The sequence below is a fragment of the Apteryx rowi genome, unplaced genomic scaffold (assembly GCF_003343035.1).
Source record: "Apteryx rowi isolate R43461 unplaced genomic scaffold, aptRow1 scaffold_283, whole genome shotgun sequence".
Lineage (NCBI taxonomy): Eukaryota > Metazoa > Chordata > Aves > Apterygiformes > Apterygidae > Apteryx > Apteryx rowi.
The window spans coordinates 157,802-180,226 of NW_020449230.1; the positions used below are offsets into that span (position 1 = coordinate 157,802).

Genomic DNA, 22,425 nt, shown 5'->3' on the forward strand with positions numbered 1-22,425 from the left:
GGGGCTCCGGTGCCCTCGGCTGCCCCGTCGCCGGCCTGAGCGGCCGCCCCGGGGCACCGGTGTGCTCGGGCACGTCCAGCGGGGCTGGCGGCCGCCGCAGCGGGCGCGGGGAGCAGAGGCCCCGCGCTGGGGAAGGGCCCCGCCGCCTTCCGTGCTCGCAGACGTAGGTCGCGTGGGACGTGGGACCCGTGGAGCCAGCAGCTCCGTATCCCAGGCTTTGGGGGTCCCGTGGGGGAGCACGTCTGGGCGTCTGCTGGCAGCTCTGCTCCCTCGGCTCGGGGAGAGACAGGGACGTTTTCACCGTCTGCTCTAAAATAATCGCGTTCCCCGTCTGCAGCGAGCCCTGTGGTACCCCGAGGGGTTTGTGGGGATCCCTTAGCACCAGTGACACGGATTGGTCTGGGGGCTCGGGAGACAGGGACAGAACACAGGAGCTGTGTCCTGCGCTGGGCTCTGCCTCGCAAAGGAGCAGCCCGAGTGGGAAACGGCTTGGCACGGAAGCGCATTCCCAGGACAGCACTTAACGCGGCCGAGGAAGGTGGCGATGAACGTTAATGAGGGCGCTCAGCAGTCTGCAGCGTCGCCATCCTGCCCGGGGCCCCAGAGGTGCTCCCGGCCGCGTCGCCTGCGAGGGAGGGGAGCGGATGCCCTGCGGCGTGGAGGAGAGGATGAGGAGGCTGGGACCTGCGTGCTTCCTTGCCCGGGTCCGGGGAGCAGCATCCGGCTGGGCTGGAGCTGCTCTGTCCTCCTTGGTGTTTGCGTGGGGCTTCGGAAAGAAGGAGCGGTTTTATGCTGATTTGACGAGCGGTGGTGAAATCGGTGGCTCCRCGACCTGAACAGGGCCGTGTCCATGTCTCCGGCTCCGGGATGGAGGCTGGTTGTTGGGGGGTTCAGGAGGAAGTGGTCCCCCCACAGCACCCGTGCGCGGGGCTTTCATGATCCTCTGTGGTCTCGATACAGACCACGGCCAGAAGCGGCAGGCCGGACCAGGAGCCGACGCGTGGAGCTGCTTCCAGCCACCAAACCTGCAGGAAACCGACCCAGCGGAAAGAGGAATGGCTTTGGGCTGGTACCGAGGTGGGGGAGGGCAGAGTAAAGGGGAAGGGGGAATAAGGGTGAAGACAGCCATCAGCAGGGAGGGAATGGTCACTTTTTCCCCACGGCCCCCTAGGACTGGGTGTCCCAGGTGACCTGCCAGCTGGACACTAGCCCTGTCCCCCCCAACTGGTCCCATCCCCTTCTTGGGGGGTGGGGGCTGGTGAAGCCATTTGGTCCCCAGCGACTGCCAGGTGGCTCCACTGTGAGGGTCTGGGCATTTGGGGTGTCCGGGTGGCCTTCGAGAGGGCCAGGCCGGGGGGGGGGGGGGAAGGACCCACTGCACTGGTGGCACTGCCACCCCCAGTGTCCTGTGCAGCCCGCCCCTGCCCGGGCCCAGGGGGGCTACAGCCCGGCCTGGGTGGGAGTGAGCGGAGGCGGCCCAGCTGCCAGCGCTGGGGGGGACGGGGGCAGTCACCCATGGCTCCCTCCGTGCCTGCGAAGCCGCCCAGGGACTCCGTTCCTCCTGCTCTTTCCCTCCCGACAGGCAGCGTCTGGCCCGCAAAGGGTTACGCAAGGCACAGTGGAGTGACACCGCTGCCACCAGCCTGGGAGCTCGGCTCCTTCCTGGTCCGATCCTGATCCTGGCAGGGCTGAGCCGCGACTCGGTGAGTGCCTAACCCCGTGCCCCGGGCTCTGCCTGCCCCCTGTTCGCAGACGGGGACAGGGACGGGGACCCAGCCCTGTTTTCACCTGGGGGGGTTGGCTGGGGTTCATCCCTCCCCACCAGCGCCGGGAGGGACGGAGCGGCTCCGGGCCCCTCCTGGAGTCCTGCCCCCGTTGCAGGGACAGAGCTGTGGGGAACACCCTGGGGCAGACCCTAAGGGCTGGCCTGGAGGGACCCGAGCAGGGCACGGAGCAGAGCCCTTTTTGGGGGGACTTTGAAAACGAGCGGCGTCTCGGGCTTGGGGACACAGGGCTGGGTCCCTGCCGCCGCAGCTCCGCGYGCCAAGGGCTGGAGGATGAGCCTCTGTCCTGCTGATTTACACCCCAGCCAAGTCAGACTTTCCCGGGACCCTTCCCAGAGCRGGGAGACCAGGATCAGCTTGCAGGTCGCGGGTGCGTTGGGGTAGTGGAGATGCTGGGGGACTGTTAGAGAAACCGGGGGGCTCCATTCCTGCACGGCCGGGACCGCACGGGGGGCGAGCGGTGTCACTCGCAGCAGCACTGGCTGAGCCGAGACGGGGGGGACACACTTGCTATCGAACCCGCTTAGTCCCAGTGGCCGAGGACCCCCGTTGCGGGTGTGTGTGGTTGGGATCGCCGTGGGGCAGGGCTGGGATGAGCTGCCTGCGTCCCTCTACAATAAATAACCTCGTCACCCGTGTGCCGGCATGTCACTTACCACGTAGCGATGCTGCGCCCTGGGGAGTGCCGGTGGGCAAGGGCGCATCACCGGCGGTGTCACCGCGGGCCGGGCGAAGCCCCGAATCGGGGTCTTGCAGCGGGAGGACTTGCCCTGGCCYGGCCTGGGGCTCGTTCGGCCCTTGAGCAACCCGGCAGGCGCTGGCCACGGCGGGCGCGTGGGGCTCGTGCCGGAGACACGGCGGCGCRCCCGGCGAGTCGGGCTGGGCCGTGATCAGCACAGCCCAGATACTGCCTCTCCCGGCGAGGCCATTTCGGTGCAGGCTGGTTTCTGTTGGGAAACCGGCCGAGCCGGCTCCTCCGGCTGCAGCCTTTGGCTCGGGACAGGCCCCGCGCCGTGGCCCCAGGTGAAACCGGGGGCAGGACCGAGGGGCGCTGCCTGCTCTGGCGGGTGGCGAGACGGGAGCTGCCGGCCGTCTCCTTCGCCCYGGGACTGCCGCCGTCCTCACCAGCCGCAGCGAGGGGCACGGAGAGCCCYGGCAGGCAGCGGGAACGGGTGCGTGCGCCGATTTGCGACGCCCTGGCGATGGGATCGCAGCGGGAGCTGGTTGGGGCTGCTGGGGCCGGCACGTGGTGCTGGCGAGCGGCCGTACATGGAGCGGGGCTGTGCTGTGCCCGGCACACGAGGCCCGACCCCGTCCGGAGGCGGCGAGTTGGCTCCGGCACAGCGGATGAGCCGTCACCCTGGGGTGGGTGTCCCATGGCCAGGGTCTGCTCAGACCTGTGGCTCCTGCTTCATGGCCCTTGGGTGTCCAGGCACCCCGTAAGCATTGACTAGCGCCGGTGGCACTTGGTGCCGCGACAGGACCAGCCGGTTCAGCTCACCGACCTGGCAGAAAACCGACCCACCTCCGTGGTGGGGTCTCATATTTATTGGCGCTGGTCAAAATCTGCTGTCAGACCCCCGCTCCTTTTCCCGAGGGTGCTTTGGGGCTCCCTGTGCCAAACTTGTCCCCATACACCCCCAAACCAGAAGGGATTTGTTTTCGGCAGGACCCGCTTCCAGAACGGCTTCAGCACGCGGTCGGAGGAGCATGGGGACGGGGTGGGGGGAGCAGGACTGCGGGACGTGCCGAATCGGGGTGCTGCTCTGCCCGCCGTGGGAAGGCCCCATGGTGGGGCTCCGCGTTTGCAGGCGGCGGAGTGGGCGTTCCGGCAGCTCGCGACGCCGAGTGGCGTGCCGGGCCGGCCTCCCCGGACTCTGCCCTCCGAGCTCGCCGGCTTGTTTGTAAGCTCAGCTGGAAGGGTTTGTTTCCGGGGCCCGGGCGGGCGATTAGGTGCCGGGTGAACGGTTGTCCCTTCCTTCCCTCCGGAGCCGGCGCGGGCTCGGAGCCCTGCTCACCTGCTGCAGCACCGGGCAGCGGTGCCTTCGGGCTGCCGAAGGGCTGCAGTGGCGGGGGCGAGCGCTCGGCACCGCGCCGGGAGAGCCGCTCCCCGCTGCCGGCGAGGGAAACCGAGGCAGGGAGCCAGCCGGGGCCGAGGGCTGGCCCGGGGCGCCGCGCGCTTGCCGAGGTGTGTCGCGGGAGGTGGGGCCGGCCCGGAGGCGAGCCGGCAGGTAGGCCACCGCCACCGCCGCCGCCGCCGCCGCGGGGAGGAAGCCCCTGAGCCGGGTGCCGGACGAAGCCGCCACCGAGGGGGCCCGGCCCCGCGATATGGCCGTGCGGTTCCAGGTGCGTTGCCTTCCCCGGGGCTCCCCTCTCTCCTCCGTGGCCGGTGCCACGCGGTGCCAGGGGCTGTCTGAGCCTCCCTCCGCTTGCTCCGGCGGCTCACGCCGCTGTGGGGGGGGGGGCTCTGCACGCGCTGAAAACCCCTTTCCATGGGGCAGCTCGGCTCTTGGGGTTTTTCCACCTGCCTCCGGCAGCGGGGCAGGGGCTGGCAGAGCCCCCGTGGGGGCGGTCGTGCCGCCTGGCTGTTCGGCGGTGCCGTCCTCCCCGCGCGGCTCACAGAGGGGGGGGAAGGACCTGGAGGCGGCGGCGGTGGCGTCGTGCCGAGCCCGTTCGCTTCCCCTTCCCTTCGGAGGGTCGACTTGATGGCTTCGCCTGGCATTTCCTTGACGCGTGCGATAGCACAGATAAAACCAGACCCTTCCCGAGTCCCTGATTGAGGCTCCTTCCCTTCCCGTCCCGTGGGCCCCGCTCTGCGGTCGCGGGTTGCTCTGAGCCCCTTTTCCCGCTGACGGGGACAATCCGGTGTCCTGGGGCCGGGGCTGGGCGGTGGTGGGACTGCAGCTGATCCACCGCAGCGTCACCCGGCCCTCGCCGCTTGTGTTTTTCCTTACCCAGACAACCCTTGTGATGGAGGCTGTAAAACGCGCCTTGTGCGAGTCGCCGCCCCGCTCGGGCTCGCGCTTCCTTGTCCTCAGGAGCTTTATTAACTCAGCTCAAGGTCTTTTGTCCGAGCTGGAGGGCGAGACAAGCATCTCTGAGGCTGGGCAGGGGATTTACTCCAGCCCCTCTCAGGGATCCTCCATCTCTCTCCGGGTTTGCGCAGGCTTTTCCAGGAGGATGGTGTGGGTGGGCAGCACCGGGCAGGGCGAAGGGAACCGCAGGTGCCCCGCTGCCGACCCGCTCACCCTGCAAAAAACCTGCCGCTCTGTGGACAGACATCCTCAGGCCGAGGGCGCAGGGATGGGTGTCCCCAGCCCTTGTCACCGGAGGGATTTTGTGTTGCACAGAGGCAATTCAGGGGTTTTGGAGCCAGCTCCCACATGGGAGTTAGCCCTGGTGTAACATCGCTGCAAGTCCTGGTGGTCCCTTGGTGGGTGTCTGGGCACCTTTGGGTGCTCTTTCCACCTTCACGCTCGCCATCCCAGTGCCTGTGGCTTGGCTTCTGCTGAGCACACGTGGCTCAGCTCTTCGTTGCAGCGTGAAGTTAGATCGAGGAAGGGCCCCGTGTTCACGGCCACAAAGAGGGACAGGAGCTGGTCTAGGCCCCCAGGCTGGGGACAAAGCGCTGGCTGGTCTCAGCGGTCACCCTCCCTTGTCTGCGTTAACAGGTTGCAGCCATGGAGGAGATGGTGATCTGGGAGCAGCACACGGTGACGCTGAGCAAGGTGAGTGCGTCCCTGGGGTGGCTGTGGGGTAGTGGGGCTGGGGACGGGGTGGGGGGTGCACCCCATGGCTCCGGGCCCTGTGGCTCCCCGAAGTGGTTGCGTTATGATGCTCGTGGAGACGCTGTCGGGAAGTGATTTGCCCAGGGTGCCGCTGTGGCCAGGACTGGAGACTGGGCTCTGGCACCCCTCCTGCCACCGGCTGGGAGTGGGCAGCAGGGCTTATCCCCAGGGTGCTGGATGCAGCCAGGGGTCATAGTCACGTAGTGACATCCCCTCTCCCTCTGTGTGGGGGGTGCGTGGCCATGAGCCCTGCTGCCCCAGACCCTGTGGGCATCCCGGGGGCTGCGATGGGGAGAGACGGGTGCTCTATAGGGCTGTGGCGTGGGCAACATCCCCCTATCCAGCTCTGCCATCAGCACCGGAGGGAGCCCGGATCTGGCTCCATCTGACACGTCTCTGTCTGCACTAGGACCCTCAGCGAGGCTTTGGCTTTGCTGTCTCAGGAGGCCGAGACCGTCCCAGCAGGACGACTGGGGACACGGCRGTGTTTGTCTCGGATGTGGTGTCTGGGGGACCAGCGGCAGGACGGCTCCAGTGAGTGCACAGGGATGCAGGGATACCGGGATTGCTCGCTACGAACAGGGGACAGGAAGGGCAGCAAATTGCTCCCGTTTGGACAGGGCTTAGCACTGCTGCCGCCCTGCTCTGGTGTGCTGCGTGAGGCCTGCGTGGGCTGGGGTTGCAGCACCGGGCAAAGAGCTGGGGTCCTACTGGGGCAAAACCTGCCTTTGCTGTCCCCACCAGCCCCCCAAGCTGGGGGCTGTGACGGGGGCAAAGCCACGGCTGCATTTTCCCTTCCAGGCTGCAGGATCACATCGTGATGGTGAATGGCCTTTCCATGGAGAATGCCTCTTCCTCCTTCGCCATCCAGACGCTTAAAACCTGTGGCAAGATCGCCAACATTGTGAGTGTGCCCTGCAGTGGGACGGGTCAGATGTCAACCCTGGGCACACGAGCCTGCTCCGTGCCTGTCCCTGGCCATGCTGCCACTGAGCCGCGTGTGGTTGAGGTGACTCYGTGTCACCCCAGCTGTTTGCGGGGTGGGTGATGCCTCTAGGCAAAGCCGTGTTCCTCTTGGGGCATTGCTTGCTCCCCTCGACACCGGGGTGGCCGTGGACCCATGCTCTTCTCCCACGTTGCAGCACATCTCTGGGGTGCCTGTTTGAGCAGCTCCACTGCTGGGCCGTGTTAGGGGTGATTAACACTGTGGTTATTTGGGGAGCAGCCCCAAAATGGGGGGTTTTGCACCTGTAGAGAGGAAAATCTCGGCAGGATGGGAACCCCCTTCCCTGGTCTGGCCGTGGCTCCTCACCCTGGCAGCATGGGGGGGTCCGTGCCTGCGCCCACAGAGATGGGCTACGTGAGTCCCAGGGCTGGTTCCGCTCCTCTGTTCCCTCTTGGCATTGATTTCTGTCCCAGGCTTGGAAATAGCTGCAGAAACGTCTCCTGGCAGAGACAGCTTTGTTTACCAGCTGCCCTTCTCCTTTTCCACCTGCAGACACTAAAGAGACCCAAGAAAATTCAGCTCCCCGTGAGCAAGAGCAGCGAGCCCCCGAAGGGCAGCTCCGTGTCCCCCGCTGTGCGCCGGCACTACGACTCGGACGAGGAATACGAGTCTCATGGCGCTGAGCCGGCCTTGCGCGCCGCCAGCAGGCATCACTCCCGGGATGACCTGGACCACAACCAGGGCTATGACGGGGACTCATCCAGTGAGAGGAGCTCTGGGCACTACCGGCAAGACCGTCGCCACCAAAAATCGGTGTCCAGGAGCCGGAGGCGAAGCCAGGACAGCAGCCACTGGAGGCAGAGCCCTGACAGCAGCTCAGATCGGAGGGGCTACAGCAGGCACCGCTCCACGAATGGCTTTGGCCACGAAGGGGACACCAACGGGCTGGCTCTGGTGTCTGGGTTCAAGCGGCTGCCGCGCCAGGATGTGCTGATGAAGCCTGTCACGTCGGTCCTGGTGAAGCAGAAGCAGAGCGAAGGTAGGGCCTTCCCTTTGCCTCTGTCCCTGGCTCTTGTCGCCTGAGTCATGGCCTCTGTGTCCCCTGGGGAGGAGGTGATGGCTGGGTTGTGCCCAGCGTCTGGCACGCAGAGTCAGGCCAATGCTTGCCGTGTGGGGTGCTGGGTGCACTGAACTTGCCTGGCCTCAGCCCAGGGGTGGCAGAGCTCAGCTTTGGGGCTTGCTAATGCCCCAGCAGGAGCTGGAATGAGCTTAGGGGATGGTGGTGAGGAGGGACCAGTGTCTGCCCAGCTCTGTCATGGGCTCTCTCTGGTGCAGAATACGGCCTGAAGCTGGGAAGTCAGCTCTTCATCAAGCATATATCCGAGAACGGGCTGGCGGCGAAGCGCAGCTCCCTGCAGGAGGGAGACCTCATCCTGAAGGTACAGGGTCCCAAGGGGATGCACAGCATTTGCTGGGGGGATTCATCTCCCCCTGTTCAGCTGGCTCGTCCCTGGCTGCCGGGAAGAGCAGCCGAGCTGTGAAGGAGGGGATGAGCCAAAAGCCTGCTTTTCTCAGCTGGCTGCGAGGGATGCCAGCTTGCGTGGAGAAATCTCCATCTGGTGCCTGCATCCTGCCCCATCTCCCCAGTGCAGCATGGGTCCGACCACCATCTGGGACTGTGTGGGGGCTCTTGGGAACCAGCTCCCCGCAGTGCCGAGGCTGGTTGGTTAAGGCAGCCCCGCGGTGTTCAGCTGGTGACAGCTGCTTGTCCTGCTGCCCACAGCGGGATCTCAACTGCCCCACTGCCCCCACAGCACATGGATCTCCTTGCTGCATGTGGGTGTCCCTGCTGGGGGAACAGTTGGCAAGAGGAGCTCAGATGTTCAGGGTATGTCAGGACTGTGACTAGATGAAAGGTATTTAGAGAGGATAAAATAGAGGGCTGGAGATATTTAGTTTGCATGGATGGGCCAGGCAACCCCGTGGCCACGTGGGAACCAGGCCTGAAAGGGCTCTGGGGCAAACAGGAGGGATTTCACTTTGGCACAGTCCAACAGAAAAAGCTTGCAGCAGCTCAGGGAGATCACAGCCCCACAACCCATGTGGGCCTGATTCTCACTGGTGCTAGTTCAGTGCATGGGGAAGACAGCGGTGAGCAAAGGTTAAAGTAAAACTGAGCTTTAAACAGCATCCGAGCGGGTCTCTGCAGCTCCTGTCTCCATGYGATGCCATGTAGCTAAAGGTGGGGATTAATTGGCCTTGCTAATTCGTTTCCTGTTTGCACGTGGATGAGGCCTCGCTGGGAGGCAGCCAGGAACGGGGGGACAGATCCCAGGGGACAAAGCCATGGGAGCTGGGGCCAGGAGCCAGGGCCAGAGGGGCAGAGAAGGGACCTGGGAAGCTGCAGTCAGCAGATCCCCCATGGTGGCTCCCGTACGAGCAGAGTTATTCCCAAGGGCCTGCTGCAGCTGGAGGCAGCTTTCCCATGAGCGAGCACCCTCACGTGTCCCACTCTTCCCCTCTCCAGATCAATGGGGTGGCCAGTGAGAACATGTCCCTGGCTGATACCCAGCAACTCATTGAGCGGACAGAGGGGACCCTGACCCTGATTGTCCTCCGGGACCACCGGCAGTTCCTGGTCAACATCCCCGACATGGCAGACAGTCACAGTGACAGCTCCCGGATGGATGGTAAGGGGACACGGTGATAGGGCCGGGGGCCCAATACACAGCATGGGGGACTAGATCATCACTAATGTGTTTCTCATTGCTGCAGACATCTCCGACATCGGCTCTGAACTGTCCCATCCACCATCCCCCGAGAGCTCCCCACGACTTCCAGCTGCCGCCAGGATGAATTCACCTCTGTAAGCCTCTCTGTGTCCCTGCCCCTCCACGTCCCCATGAACCTGTTTTCTCCCCATCGATCACCAGGTCCCCCCATGCTTTCTGCCAGTCTGGAGGGGTTGGTTCTCCTCCATTCTGCTGGTGTCCGGAGCTGGCTCATCCTGGAAGTGGGACTGCATTTCGGTCCCCTGCAGAAGCTGGAGCTGCTGGGCACCAACTTGCCCTGCTGTCTCTGCTGCTTGCTTGGCACTGTCCATGCTGAGCCACCGCCCAGCTCTGTGATCTACCTAAATGCTGCCCTGACTTTGTTCCAGAGAGAGGAGACGGATGAAAAGGGACCCTGCAGCTGACACGTACATGGATGATGCTCCAGGCCCTGGTAAGTGAGCTCTGATCAGGCCGTGTGGGAGCTAAGAGTCCCCACTCTCCAAACACACCTGGCAAAGCTGTGCAAGGTCTCCCCACGCCTCGGCTGCCTGGGGAGCAGTGCAGCCACTGCCACCTCCTGGGACCAACCCTCTTTCACCGCAGATGTGCTAGAAGCTGTGGAGGAGGATGGCCGCCATGGCCCCTACACCAGCCCCGCTGCCCGAGCCGTCTGCAAGGATGGGTACGTCTCTGAGAGGTGGTGGGGAAGGGCTGGGGGAGACAGGGAGCTGCTCTGGTGCAGGGCTGGGGTCGGAGAGCTGGTGACCCACCGTATCGCTGCTGGGCTGACTGTGGCCTTCCCTGTGGCAGGTACAGCCCCGACTCCAGGGTTGTGCACTTTGTGAAGGCCAAGAGCATCGGGCTGCGGCTGGCTGGTGGGAATGACGTGGGCATCTTTGTGTCGGACGTGCAAGAGGGGAGCCCGGCTGACAGCCAGGGCATCCAAGAAGGGGACCAGATCCTGCAGGTACCTGGGACTGGGAAGGGGTCTGAACACTGCTGCACCCAGGCTGCCCAGAACGGACCTACCCCACCCCTCTTGGATCCGATACCCCCCCTGTGGTTTGGGTTTCTCCTGGTGGGCATCATTTTAGGTCMTCACTGGCACCTGCAGCCTGTACCAGTTGGCTAGACCCTTTGGCCCTTCCCAAGGGGACAGTCCTGTCCATGGCACCATGCTAACACCCAAAGAGGTCCATGTGCCACCTAGCCTGGCCCTACCTGTGCCCACAGCATCCTGTTCTTGCCAGGGGCAGCCAGCTTGAGTGACTGAGACCAGCAGCAAGGCGACACCCACTGTGGCAGGGTGACATGGGAGCAGTTCCCAGGTCCCCCTCTCCCACCCTGCCCTGGGGGTACCCTGGGCACTGCCATTCCCAGGATCCCTGCCCAGGACGTGCATCACCCGTCCTGCTGACTGAGTGCTTTCCTCCATGGCAGGTGAACAACACTAGTTTCCAGAACCTGACCCGCGAGGAGGCCGTGCAGTACCTCATGAGCCTGCYGCCGGGCGAGGACGTCACGCTGCAAACCCAGAGCAAGCAGGACCGTGAGTGACTGAGCCGATGTCTCTCTGTCCTCTGTCTCTTCTGAGCAAGCATCAGACCTGCTGAACTCCCCAGGGTTCTTTCTGCCCTGCAGCATGGTCCTTCTTCCCTACACCCTCCTCCTCCTCCTCCTTCTCCTGAGAGGTGATGGGAGGGGACCAGACCATCCCAGGGCTGTTTGTGCCTTGGGGTCCTGGAGTATGGGGCTTTCTGGAACCCATGGCTCAGCCTGGAGCAGCCACTCTGTGCTGGGGGGTCGAGTTCTGCTGTCCACAGCATGGCTGGGAGGAAACAGTGCCTCCAACACCCTCCTTGCAGTGAGGGCTTCTGTGGAGGCTCCTGGCCACCTCAGCTCCTACCCAAATCCCTCCAGCATCCCCAAATTCCTCCCCAGCCACCTCTTCCTCTAATGGTACCTCTCACCTTGGGCTCCAGTTTACAGGAAGATGATCTCGTCCAATGTGGGTGACTCGTTCTATATCCGGACACACTTTGACTTCGAGAAGGATGCGCCCTCGGGACTCAGCTTCATCCGTGGCGAGGTCTTCCATGTGCTGGACACAATGTACCGGGGCAAGCTGGGGAGCTGGCTGGCCGTGCGCATGGGCAGGGACCTGCAGGAGCTGGACAAAGGCATCATCCCCAATCAGAGCAGGTAGGGAAGGAGCCAGGAATGGCCCTGGGCTGGACTGGAACATGGATGATGGTCCTGCTAAGGTGCAGGGCAAGGGCTGGTGGAGCAGCAGTTGGAAGCATGAGCTGATGAAATCCCTTCTCAGTGCCCAGAGGGGGACGGGGCAGTTGATGCTCTGGTTGTCCAGTCCACAGGGGAGAAGAGGCTGGCACAGCCTCATCTGGCCACTGGCAAGGCCAGGACCCCARTCCTCCTGCCCCGCTCCCTGGGGCTCAGAGAAACGCAGCAGGTGTAAATCCGGAGGCTCTGGGTCCTGAGCCCTCTCCCATCCCAGGGCCGAGCAGATTGCCAGCCTGGAGTCGGTGCTGAAAGCCACGTCTGGTGCCAATCCCTCCGGAGCACGTGCTGAGTTTTGGAAGCTGCGGGGTCTGCGGGGAGCCAAGAAGACGCTGCGGAAGAGTCGGGAGGACCTGTCTGCCCTCACGAAGCAGGGCCGCTACCCCCCGTATGAGAGGGTGGTCCTGAAGGAAGGTGGGTACTGCTCCAAGGCACCAGTGCCTCTGTCCTCATCTCCCAGTGCTGTGGGTGCTGTGGGACATCAGACCCGGGCCAAGAGCTGCCCTGCTGCAGGTGCTAGTGGACTCCGCTCACCCGGCAGGAGTGGGAGCGATCTGCAGTYCCATGGGCACCTCAGGGTGGAGGCCCGGGCGCCTGGGTTCTGCAAGCTCTGCCCTCACCCCCAGCATCCCCAAGCCCATCTGTCTTCTCTCCACAGCCAGTTTCAAGCGGCCGGTGGTGATTCTGGGCCCCATCGCAGACATTGCCATGCAGAAGCTGAGCACGGAGTCGCCCCAGCTGTTTGAGATTGCTCGTAAGTGCCCCCCACCGTGGGGTGACTCCTGTTCACAGGCTGSAGCTTCACTGTCCAGGCCTGCGGGTGCTTCTTTACCCAGGGCCCTGTCCCGATCTTTCCTCGTTGCCTCCCCATGACATCCCAACACCCTCCTGGGCTTGTTTTCCCTCTCCCCACATCTCATGCTRTGAGCCAGGCTCTGGACATCTTGATGGATGGACATATCCTTGGGACTGGGCATGGCCAGACCCAGCCCAGGGCCACTGGGGATGTCACATCTTCCCCAGTCCCTCACGCCACATCTCCTTATCCCACAGCGAGCATCCCCCGGGATGGGGCATCGTCTAAGGTCATCAAGTTGGACTCAGTGCGGCAGATTGCAGAAAAGGTGAGAGTCTGGGAGACCTTCGCTGCGTTCTGGGAGCCGGATGGGCCAGGGTTTGGGTGGGCCCCTAGGGAACCCTGCCTCCATCCCTGTCCCTGTCCGCGATGGGGCTGAACGCTGGTCCCCTGCCCCCAGGACAAGCATGCACTGCTGGACATCACACCCTCGGCTGTGGAGCGCCTCAACTACGTGCAGTACTACCCAGTGGTGGTGTTTTGTGAGCCCGAGAGCCGCCAGGGCATCAAGGCCATGCGCCAGTGGCTGGCACCCGACTCCAGGAAGAGCTCCCGGCGCCTCTACGCTCARGCCAACAAGATGAAGAAGTACTGCAGCCACCTCTTCACTGCCACCATCAGCCTCAGCGGCAGCGGCAATGCTTGGTACCAGACACTCAAGGACATCATCAGGACGCAGCAGAGCCAGCCCATATGGACGGCGGAGGAGCAGGTACATGGACACGGGGTCCCTGTGGTGAGGCTCAGCCTCACATGGTTGCAGGCTGGGCAGCTAATGGCATCAGGGAACTCCTGGGGAGCCTGTGCGGGGAAGTGTCTGTCCCCTCTGTGCCCAAAGCCCTGTTTTGTTCTCATCTCCACCCTGCAGGTGGACGTGGGGGTGGAGGACAACCTGGACATGCTGAACTCGTCGAGTGCAGCAACCTCAGGCTACCTGACCTGCGACAGCCATGCCAACAGCGACTACGACGACACAGACGGCGAGACAGGCCCCTACACCGACGGTGAGGCAGAGGATGACTATGACCAGCCTGCACTAGCCCGCTCCTCCGAGCCAGTGGAGACGTACCCAAGCCATAGCCTGACTGAGTGGGTGGATCCCCCTATTCCGGTACGTGGGACCAGTGGGCCAGAGGGTGGCACAGAGCTCTGCTATGGAGGCTGATATCTATCCCACTGTGGCACAAGCAGGAGCAGGAGCACCACCTCTACCTGTTGCAGGACACAGCCAGGCATCCATGCCCAGCTCTGGTGCCTCCCCCCCCCCCCCTTTCCCATGGGGGAGAGCAGCCCAGCCCTAAGCTGGAGCACAAATCCTGTCTGCCCAGCGCTGTGGCCCTCCAGAGCCCAGCTCCACCACCTCTAATCCATGCCTCTCCTGTCTTCAACAGGCAACAGAGCAGCAGCCACAGGGCCAACGGAGACAGCGCTACGACAGCATCAGGTACCTGTGTGCTGGGGCTGGCTGGGGAGTTAACGCGCTGCCCCTCCTGCCTGGGGAGGTAGCGCAGGTTGAGCCCCAAACTCATTTSCTGCACACACAGCTGCTGGCCCTACAGCATCACTGGTGGCCCCGGGGAGGGGGCATTGCTGGGGCTGGCACTGTCCTGCCCCAAAAGTTGCGCCTWGGGCTGGGGAAGGGCCCAGGGAGCTGTTGGGTCCTGCTCTGCCTGGCCTGACCCTGCGCTGCAGGGACTGAGTTTGCCACCCGTCCCAATCGGGCTGCAGCGACATCACTGTGGTTTCTCACCCCCACCTAGGGAATACGAGCGCGATGCTGTCAGGAAGAGGTTCACGCGGGCCCGGGATGACTCGGATGAGGACGAAGGCTATGAGTGGGGCCCAGCTACAGCCGTGTAGCGGGGCAGGCTCAGCGCTTACCTAGGAACGCCCCGTGCTGCTGCGCCAGCCGCCGCCACGCCGGGCAGCCAGGCCCCTCCGGCCAGCCTTGCCGCAGCCCCGCATCGCTGGTGCCTGGTCGAGTTACAACCCAGGCAGTGCCACGCGGCATCCTGCAACCGGGCCGGGCTGGGCCTAGTCCTGCTGCACCGACTACCACCTGGCACCTCCAAGTGCCTCTGTCCCCTTTCAGCCATGGCTTTGCCTCCGCTGCTGAAATAAAGAGGACATTTTCACTAGCACAAGCTGTTTCCTTGCGTGCTGGGTGGCAGTGTGCAGCGACAGCGGCCTCGCTAGGAACCACGCTGCCTTTGGGGCTGCGATGCCCTACCTGCTGCAGGTCCCAGGCCTGTGCAAGACAGGCTGGTGCTGGGGGCACCTCGGCAGGATCAGGCTTGGGACAGCAAGGCTGTGCTAATACCTGGGATCACGGAGAAACTGGGTTGCATCCCCCAAAGAGCTGAGCTTCCTCCTGCGCAGCCCAGCTGCTTCTCCCTACCTCAGCCAGGGCTCCTTGCCCAGAAACGCAGCCTCCAACATCTCCCAAAACTTTTATTTTTACATCAACCAAGCACACGGGCAAAGCTGTGTCAGCGCTGCCTCGGCCAACTGGGTCCAGGGAACCACTCATGGAAGAGGTGTCCCTGGGAAGCCCTCATCTCCGGGCCAGGACCAGGGCTGCCTTGGGGGCTCCCGTCACCACCTGGGACAAGAGCGGGACTGGGCAGTGCCGTGTTCCCTTTCGCTGCGCGGAGGGACGGCCCTGAAGGGACCCAGTGCCCTGGGGGGCGCCGGGCTGTGCGTGCGGAGCRGTTGAAGGCACTCCCAGGGAGGCAGAGGTAGTTTCCCAGCTCAGTACAACAGGGCTAACGGGGACCGCGCACCCCGACAGGCCCCTGGCAAAGCCGGGGAGGAGAAGCAGGTGCCGAGGGTCCTGCTGCAGTTAAGGCTGAGTTTGAGAGCCCCCAGCTCTCCCTCGGGGGTGCCAACGTGCGCCCACCCGCTGGTGCGAGGGGTGTTAGCGCTGCTTGGGACCGTGCCAGGACAAGCCCCGGGAGCTGTGCTCAAGCACCATCCCTTTATGGGGAAAGGCACCATTGGTGAGTGAAAAGCACTATCGGGGGGCGAGGGGATGGGGTAACGTTTCCTGCTGGGTCCCCTCTCCTCCTGCCAGCGCCTGGCCAAGGCAAGGGACTGCGTGAGCAGTGCAGCCACTGTGAAGCAGGGATGGGTGAACAGAGGTGGAGGAGAAGGGTCACGGGCCCAAACCATGGCACCCCATGCCCGAACACTGCTCAGGCTGGGCATCGTGCCCTCAGAGTCTCCTGCTGGGTCCTGAGTAAAACAGAAGAGGTGCAGGATTAGGCCCTGCTGGGAGCCGGAGGGCTCCAACGACAGTGCTGAGGCAGAGCATGTCCTGCCCTCGCAGCCCCAAGCTCGCTCCTGCCCGGTCCCAGGCACGTACAGTGAAAACCAGGCACAGCCAGCGGCTCAGAGAAAGATGGGCTGCTCCTGCCCTGTCAGTAAGCGGTACGTGGAGGCTGGCATCGTCTTGATGTGGACCTAAGGCAGAGACACAAAGATTAGCCAAGAGACGCACCAAAGCCCAGGCTGGAGGGTGCTGGAGCAAAGCCCTGAGCACAGCCCGCTACGTTTGGGTTTGGGCAGGCCAGGACATCTCTTGCCCTAGCAGCAGGTTGGGCAGACAGGCTGATCCAACCCAAACATCCCCATGTCAGCAAGGCGGACTGAGGCACGAGTGCTCCTGCCTGCCACCACAGAGAGGGGTCTCCTCAGTGTCACCAGAGCACAGCCAGTCCGGCTGTCCCTGGATGCCGTGGGGGCAGGCACAGGGAGCAGAGGGTGCAATTGCAGCCTGACCCGCGGCGCAGGAGCCCCAGCCGCCACCCAGCCTGGGCCCAACTCACCTCGCTGACAGCCTGCGTGAGGATCTGGATGATCTTCTCGTGCGGTGTTGCCACCACGCTCTGCCCGTTGATCTCGATGATGCGGTGCCCCACACGGACGCCGCCTTTTTCCGCAATGCCCCCGCGCATCAGGCTGCAGATCTGGAGAGCAGGGTGTGCCGTTGAGAGCCAAGCTATTCCCGCACCCCAGGGCTGTGCCCAGCCACCCCCGTGAGCCCTTGCATCCAGGCAGGCTCCTGGCAAGAGCTCTGGACGTGGGCGCCATCTCCTCCAGCCCAAGGGTGCTCAGCAAGAGCAGGGATGCCCCCTCGCATTGGTGCAATGGGACACATGGGCTGAGCTGTAAGCCCAGGGCAGCCTGCAGGCTTTCAGCCCTCCCAGCCCCCACACATCTCAGCTCCCCTTGCCCACAGGTCTGACCCTTGTGGACAGCAGCAGGTCCCACGTGTCTTTGGAGTAACCACGTCTCCAGTCGCACTGCTGGCATCTATCGGTGCCCCATGCAGTGGTGTCTCCCACTCCCACCCACCCCCTCATCTGCTGATCTCGAGAACGTTCTTCTCTGCCTTTCCTGGGCTTATCCAGTGCAGTCACTGGGGAGTCCGGAGCCGGGAGTGGCTGGGACAGTGACAAATGTCACTAAGGACACGCAAACAAAACAGAGAAAATCACCACCCCCAACGCAAACAGCTGAGGAGCGCCAGGSAGACAAACCTAACCGCCAGCACCGCAGGAGAGCTACTAGGGCCCTTTGCCATGGCACAGCACCGTGCCAAGGCAGTCCCAGTGACACCTCAGCCATGGCAGAGGCAGGGAGCACAGGAGCTGCGGGCTTGTCCATGGAGACRGAGCCAGGACTGTGTGTCCCTCTGCCAGACCGGCCGCTAAAGCCCTTGGCCAACCCCGGTCTGGCTCTGCCCCGTTTGCCCCAGACACTCACCACGCCGTTCTCAACGCAGAAGCCCAGCTGGTACTTGGAGTCGGGGCGCCGGATGACGGCCGTGGTGACAGGGGGACAGTGCACTATGTTCAATGTCACCTCTGTCTGGTGCTTCAGCTCCTAAGAGAGAGGAAGGACAAGCGTCAAAGCCTGGGGAGCCATTCAGGAGGCTGAAGGGGGGGCGCAACACAGCCGTGTTGCTCACAGGAGGGTGGGCCGATGGGTTGAGGATTAGTACAGCTTTCAATGGGGAAACTGAGGCACGCACCAGGGCACTGCGGTGCTCGGTTCAGAGAGAGAAACTCTTAAATCCGGTCAAAGGTGCTCCATTCTGCCCCTCAGGCCACACTGCCCTTGTTTTCAACTCCCTCCTCCCCAGGAGGCGGAAGGTGCAAGGGAGTCCGCCCAGGATGCTCGGCCACATCCCGGCAAAGCCCTGCTTCTTCACCCACCCGCCTCCCCAGGCAGGGCCCTGCCCACACCCTGCCGCAGCAAGTCCAATCCCCGGCTTCATCGCTGCTTTGTCACATCCTTCCCTCCCGAGGACAGAGACCAGGGACCACCACGGCTCACAGGATGGGTACAGCCCCCCACGCTCCTCTGGTATCCTGCACCCTCTGCCCCCGCAGCCTCCCATCATCCATCCCCCCCAACCACGGGAGAATTTGAGGGGACCTCGGCATCACAGACAGTCTCGGACTCATTCAGACCAGTYCCCATCTCTGCCTAGCACTCACCCTCCTGCCAAGGTGACCAGCCTGGCCAGCGCAGCGGCTCTGGGCACTCCGAGCTGGCCAGCGCTGGAGGCAGGAAGGCCCTGCAGGCCCAGCCCCGGCTCACCCGGATGATGCTCTGGCAGGTGGTGAGGGGCAGCCCCACCAGGCTCGTCCCGTTGACGGACATGAGGCGGTCCCCAATGCTCAGCTCGCCTGACCTCTCTGCAGGGCCCCCGTGCATGAGGTTGGCGATGACCACAGTGGGCAGGATGGAGCCCCAGCCTGACTCCACGATGGCGATGCCCAGGATCTCCCCCTTTTGCTTCTGGATGCAGACCTGGGAGGACACAGACAGGTCACAGTCACCAGGACGGGGAGCCTGGGCCTTGGGCATCTGTCCCAACTCCCACACGGGTGTCCTGGGCTCAGAGCCAGCTGGGATGGGGCAAGCGGAACCCAGGTACCCAGTCCTCCTCCAGGCACCCCACGCAGGCAGCTTTGTGGGGAGCAACTGCAGCTGCTCAAAGAGCCATGTGGAGAAACAGGGAGGACCAGGCGGGCACTGTCCTGCTGTCCCATGCAGTTCCCACCCCTCCAAAGCAGCTCTTACGTCCTTGCAGTTCTCCTGCCTGGAGAAGTGGGTCAGCTCCGCATTGTAGTGCTCCTGGTCCTCAAGGGCACGGCTGTACTGGCGAGGGCTCAGCTCGCTCGGGTTGATGCTGTTGGCCTCCAGAAAGCGCTGGTAGGCCACGCCGAAGGCCTGCCCGATGGCCTGAGCAATGATCTGGGCCTGGGGGAGGAGGAGGGAGTTTGTGCCGACGGCTCAGGACTACGGTGCCATGGCCAAACTCACCCACAAGCTGCCAGAGCCCAGCATGGAAAAAACCTGGGAACTCCAAGGTCTCCCAGCTCCTTCCTGGCTGGGCCCCTCCCCACACAGATCCCCCTTCTCTAGCTGAGCCCCTCTACGTGGACAGGGCGTCCAGGGTGGGCACCTTCCCCCTCCTTGAGCCCATCGGGAGCCCCTGGGTGCAGTGTTGGCACAGGGCAGCCCAGCCGCCTCCACAGAGACCCAGAGCACCCAGTCACGACACCTCCACAGCAGAATGGGGCCCAGGTCCCCAATGCCGCCCTCCCCTCCCGAGGGGCCCATATGTGGCCTCACGTCAGCGGAGTGGAAGACATGGCAGATCATCTTGTAGAGCCGCTTTTCCTCTGCGGCCTCCGCCCGCCGGGGCAGTTTCCGGCGTGCCATGAGCACCACAAGGGAGCCAATGTCGGCGATGTAGGAGATGGTCTGCAGGGAGTGGTCCATCATGGCCTCCTGGCAAGGGGACAAGGGCAGAGTGATGTTCAACCCGCCTGGCTTGACAGCCAGGCACCCCGCGAACAGGGAAGGGTTTGTGTTCAGCCTCATTCAAATGCCGGCTCCACCAGTATGCAACCCAAATGCCTAGCACACGCTTGGGAGAAATCGTGTCTGTGTTAAGACATAAGCAGCTCCTTCAGTTGACGGCTCATCTGCGTCTCTGCGTGCTGCCAGGGGACAAGACAGCCTTTGCATCTTACTATAAACAAAAAACTCATCCTGAGGCAGACTGCTGCAGAAATTTCAAGCCTAGCTCCCCCTGAGCTCGGCCTGGGAGCCCAGCCGTGCCTGCAAGGTGCGGTTTGAATGAAAAGCCCCATGCAGCCATGTAAAGACAGCCAAGGGACACACAACACGCCCGCGTGGGATGTCTGCAGAGTGACACATCTCCTGGCTGCCTGCCCTTGCCCACGGGCCATCCCTGGGCATGACCCCACCTGTGTGGGCACAAGCGGGCACAAAGACGAGATTTCAAGGTCAAGAGAAAGGTTTCAGCAGCCCCAAAGCAATGCGGGTACCCTCGTTCCCACTCACCTGCGTGTCAGCTGTGAGCACCTTGATCCTCTGCGTGGAGACAAACAAGTCCACCTCTGTCATCGGCTGGGACTCCCCCTCCGGTGCCTGCAGGGTGAAGTGTCCAGGCAAGGTTACTGCTGCTGCCAGGACTCCAGGGCCCCAGCTCCAGTTCTGCAGAGAGCTGGGAAGTGCCCTCCCTGCAGACCCCAGGCCTGAACGCTGCCCGATGCCCACGATGGGCCAGGCTGTGCTAGGCTGGATCATGCCCCCCTACCCTCCTCACCTTGATCCTGTCCACAGCCTCCTGGGCCTGTGCCATGCGGACACTAGTGGGGGGGTTCCTCTCCGAGACAAGCTGTGTGGAGCCCAGGTACTTTGCCCCAAAGATCACACCGTCCAGCAGATCCTCTGGGTCGCAGGGGCCTGGAACTGAGGCGTCAGGAAGGATTAAGCAGTGGAAAACGCCTTCCCCCATCTCCAAGGCCTGGGACACCAGCTCCTACTGCCCGTCAACTGTGTCCCTACACACAGCGAAACAGCTCTACATTTGGGAGATGGGCTCCTCACATCACCAGGGGACCAACTCTGACCCCAGGGCTGCCTCCTCCTTTGCCAAGCCTGAGGCACACCCTGACATCCCTCCTGCTCCCCTTCCCAAGCCTGGGATCCCCTTTGGGCATCCCTGGATCCCCTGCTGTACACCCGGCAAAGAGGGAGTGGGGAACAAACCAGCCACCTGGAGCTGGCAACCCCATCATGCCGCACATGGCAATAACCCCTCTGCCCCTAGAGGGGCCCCTTTTCCAGCCTGGGTGCAGAGCTGGGTGCTCCCTCCCCGGCTGGGACCCTGGAACACCAGCCACCCCCCCAGATTAATGGTCAGAGCTGGGGTTGGTGGGCCAGGACTTCTGGGTTCTTCTGCTATTCAAGCAGAGAAGCAACTCACCCTCTTTGAAGGCTGGACAGGAGGAGCCGGATTCCTTATTCTGCAAGGCAAAGAGGGTGGGTGAGAGTCTGGATGGGAGCCCGGGCATTTACAGCCTCCAGCCAGGCCGGCTGGGTGAAGGTGCCAAGCCTTGGCACTGCAGTGACCAGACTCCAGAGCCACCCAGGGACAGAGGGGAACCCGGAGCACCAGGAGAACGAAGGCTGAGGGTCCTGGGGCTGGGGGGCTTGTTCAGCCCCACTGATCTGTTCCCCAGGGGATTCAAGGGCATGCAAGTGTCTCCACCACACTCGGAGCAGCAGGAGCCTGCAGCCAGTACTGAGGGTCTTCTCTGGGCACCCCCAGCAGTGCAAGGCCCTGTAAGACCCAGGAAGACAACACTCGCTGCCGGAGCGGAGCCAAGGGGCACTTCCCAGCTTGCTGCCACCCCTCCGCGGCCCGCACGCAATGCACTCACAGCCACGCTGCCTTGCGGTGGCTGCTCTGCCTCCTGGGCAGGAGCAGGGGACAGGGCCACCCACGCTGGCTCTGGGGAGCTGTCCTGGTTGTCCACGCAGGCGGAGTCGACCTCGCAGAGCCCCTCTCCGTAATACCAGTCATCAGAACGTCCTTCCTCCGAGCTCTCTGGCCTCCCCAGCACTTCAGGTGCATCCAGAGCGGCCGGTTCCTCTTGAGCCTGCAGCATCTCCAGGTTGGTCCCAGCCAGGACGTCGGAGCGGGCCAGGGGTGTCTCGGTGCTGGCCTCCGGCAGCCCCCCCTCGTAGCGCAGGAGGCTCAGCAAGTCCTCCCGATCGGCCTCAGCGAAGAGCAGGCCATGGCAGGGCCGGGAGCAGGCCGAGTGCTGGGCGCAGCAGGGCCGCGTCTCCAGGCCTCTGCCCGTGGCCACGTGCAGCGGGCAGGGCCGGCACTTGCCCCGGCACTCTCCGTAGCCCCGYGGGGTCCGCTCGCCCATCGGAGGGACAGCGCTGGCGTTGGAGGAGAGCAACGGTCCCYGCTCCGAGTCGTCGCGGAGGTTGGTGTTGAGGGTCTGGAGCTGGGCCAGCAGGCCCTGGATCTCCGAGGGCTCATCCTCGGCATCCTTGGCATCCTCGGTCCACTCGGCCCTGCGCAGACAGGCGCCGGCCTCRGGCGCCTCATCCAGCTCCATGCCCGCCAGGTCACCGCTGCTGGGGGCTCGGGGGGGCCCTGTCCCCTGGGAGGTGCTCCTTGCGCTTGGTTTCCAGTCTGCGGCGTCCTGCGGCCCCACGGTCACCTCCTCCTCTTCCATGTCTCTTCCCGAATCCCGGCAAAGCTCAGCTCGCGCGTCCCCACCGCCTTTGAGGTCTGAAGCTGAAGCAGGCCCTGAGACGGGCCCCGGGCCCCTCTGCCGACTCTTGGGGAGAGGCAGGTCCCGCCCGGAGCCGCGGCCGGAGTGCAAGGTGCCAAAGGGGGACCCCTCCGGCCGCCCGTCGCCCATGCTGGGCTCAGGGGCGCCGGGCTGCACCGAAGGCCCTTCCTCCGTGTCCATGGCCGGCGGCTCTGGGGCTTCGTCGCTGCCGAAATCGGGGGCCGCCGCTGCAGCCGCTTGGAAATCCATGGTGCTCTCCATGGCGTCGCTCCGGCCTGCGGTGGCCGTGCTGCACTGGGGACAAAGGGGAGAGGGGACAGAGGGGCTGCAGAGGGGGC

At 64.0% G+C, this 22,425-nt stretch overlaps 2 protein-coding genes across 4 annotated transcripts; one reads left to right on the top strand and one right to left on the bottom strand.

Annotated features, from left to right (window-relative positions):
• Positions 1 to 146: 146 nt before the first annotated feature.
• On the top strand, positions 147 to 14,551 carry TJP3 (tight junction protein 3). 2 transcript variants are annotated; one of them, XM_026069000.1, is made up of 21 exons: positions 147 to 1,077; positions 1,583 to 1,703; positions 5,456 to 5,512; positions 5,982 to 6,106; positions 6,374 to 6,476; positions 7,071 to 7,557; positions 7,854 to 7,957; positions 9,046 to 9,208; positions 9,294 to 9,384; positions 9,679 to 9,743; positions 9,896 to 9,974; positions 10,103 to 10,259; positions 10,733 to 10,841; positions 11,275 to 11,494; positions 11,808 to 12,004; positions 12,249 to 12,344; positions 12,644 to 12,714; positions 12,847 to 13,158; positions 13,315 to 13,557; positions 13,838 to 13,890; positions 14,207 to 14,551. In XM_026069000.1, the coding sequence occupies exons 1-21, from the start codon at positions 851 to 853 to the stop codon at positions 14,304 to 14,306; spliced, it is 3,180 nt and encodes a 1,059-aa protein (XP_025924785.1). In that variant the 5' UTR covers positions 147 to 850; the 3' UTR covers positions 14,307 to 14,551. The 2 variants fall into 2 exon arrangements, with proteins under 2 accessions (XP_025924785.1, XP_025924786.1); XM_026069001.1 differs by having other exon boundaries at positions 862 to 1,069.
• A 329-nt stretch (positions 14,552 to 14,880) lies between these two features.
• On the bottom strand, positions 14,881 to 22,414 carry APBA3 (amyloid beta precursor protein binding family A member 3). Of its 2 annotated transcripts, XM_026068983.1 has the most exons (11): positions 21,218 to 22,414; positions 20,761 to 20,800; positions 20,098 to 20,243; positions 19,833 to 19,919; positions 19,095 to 19,253; positions 18,540 to 18,719; positions 18,054 to 18,266; positions 17,214 to 17,333; positions 16,274 to 16,414; positions 15,811 to 15,908; positions 14,881 to 15,680 (listed from the first exon to the last, which is right to left on the bottom strand). In XM_026068983.1, exons 1-10 carry the CDS (start codon positions 22,346 to 22,348, stop codon positions 15,837 to 15,839), a joined length of 2,289 nt encoding a protein of 762 aa, XP_025924768.1. In that variant the 5' UTR covers positions 22,349 to 22,414; the 3' UTR covers positions 14,881 to 15,680; positions 15,811 to 15,836. The 2 variants fall into 2 exon arrangements, with proteins under 2 accessions (XP_025924768.1, XP_025924767.1); XM_026068982.1 differs by having other exon boundaries at positions 14,881 to 15,908.
• Between the last annotated feature and the right edge of the window lie 11 nt (positions 22,415 to 22,425).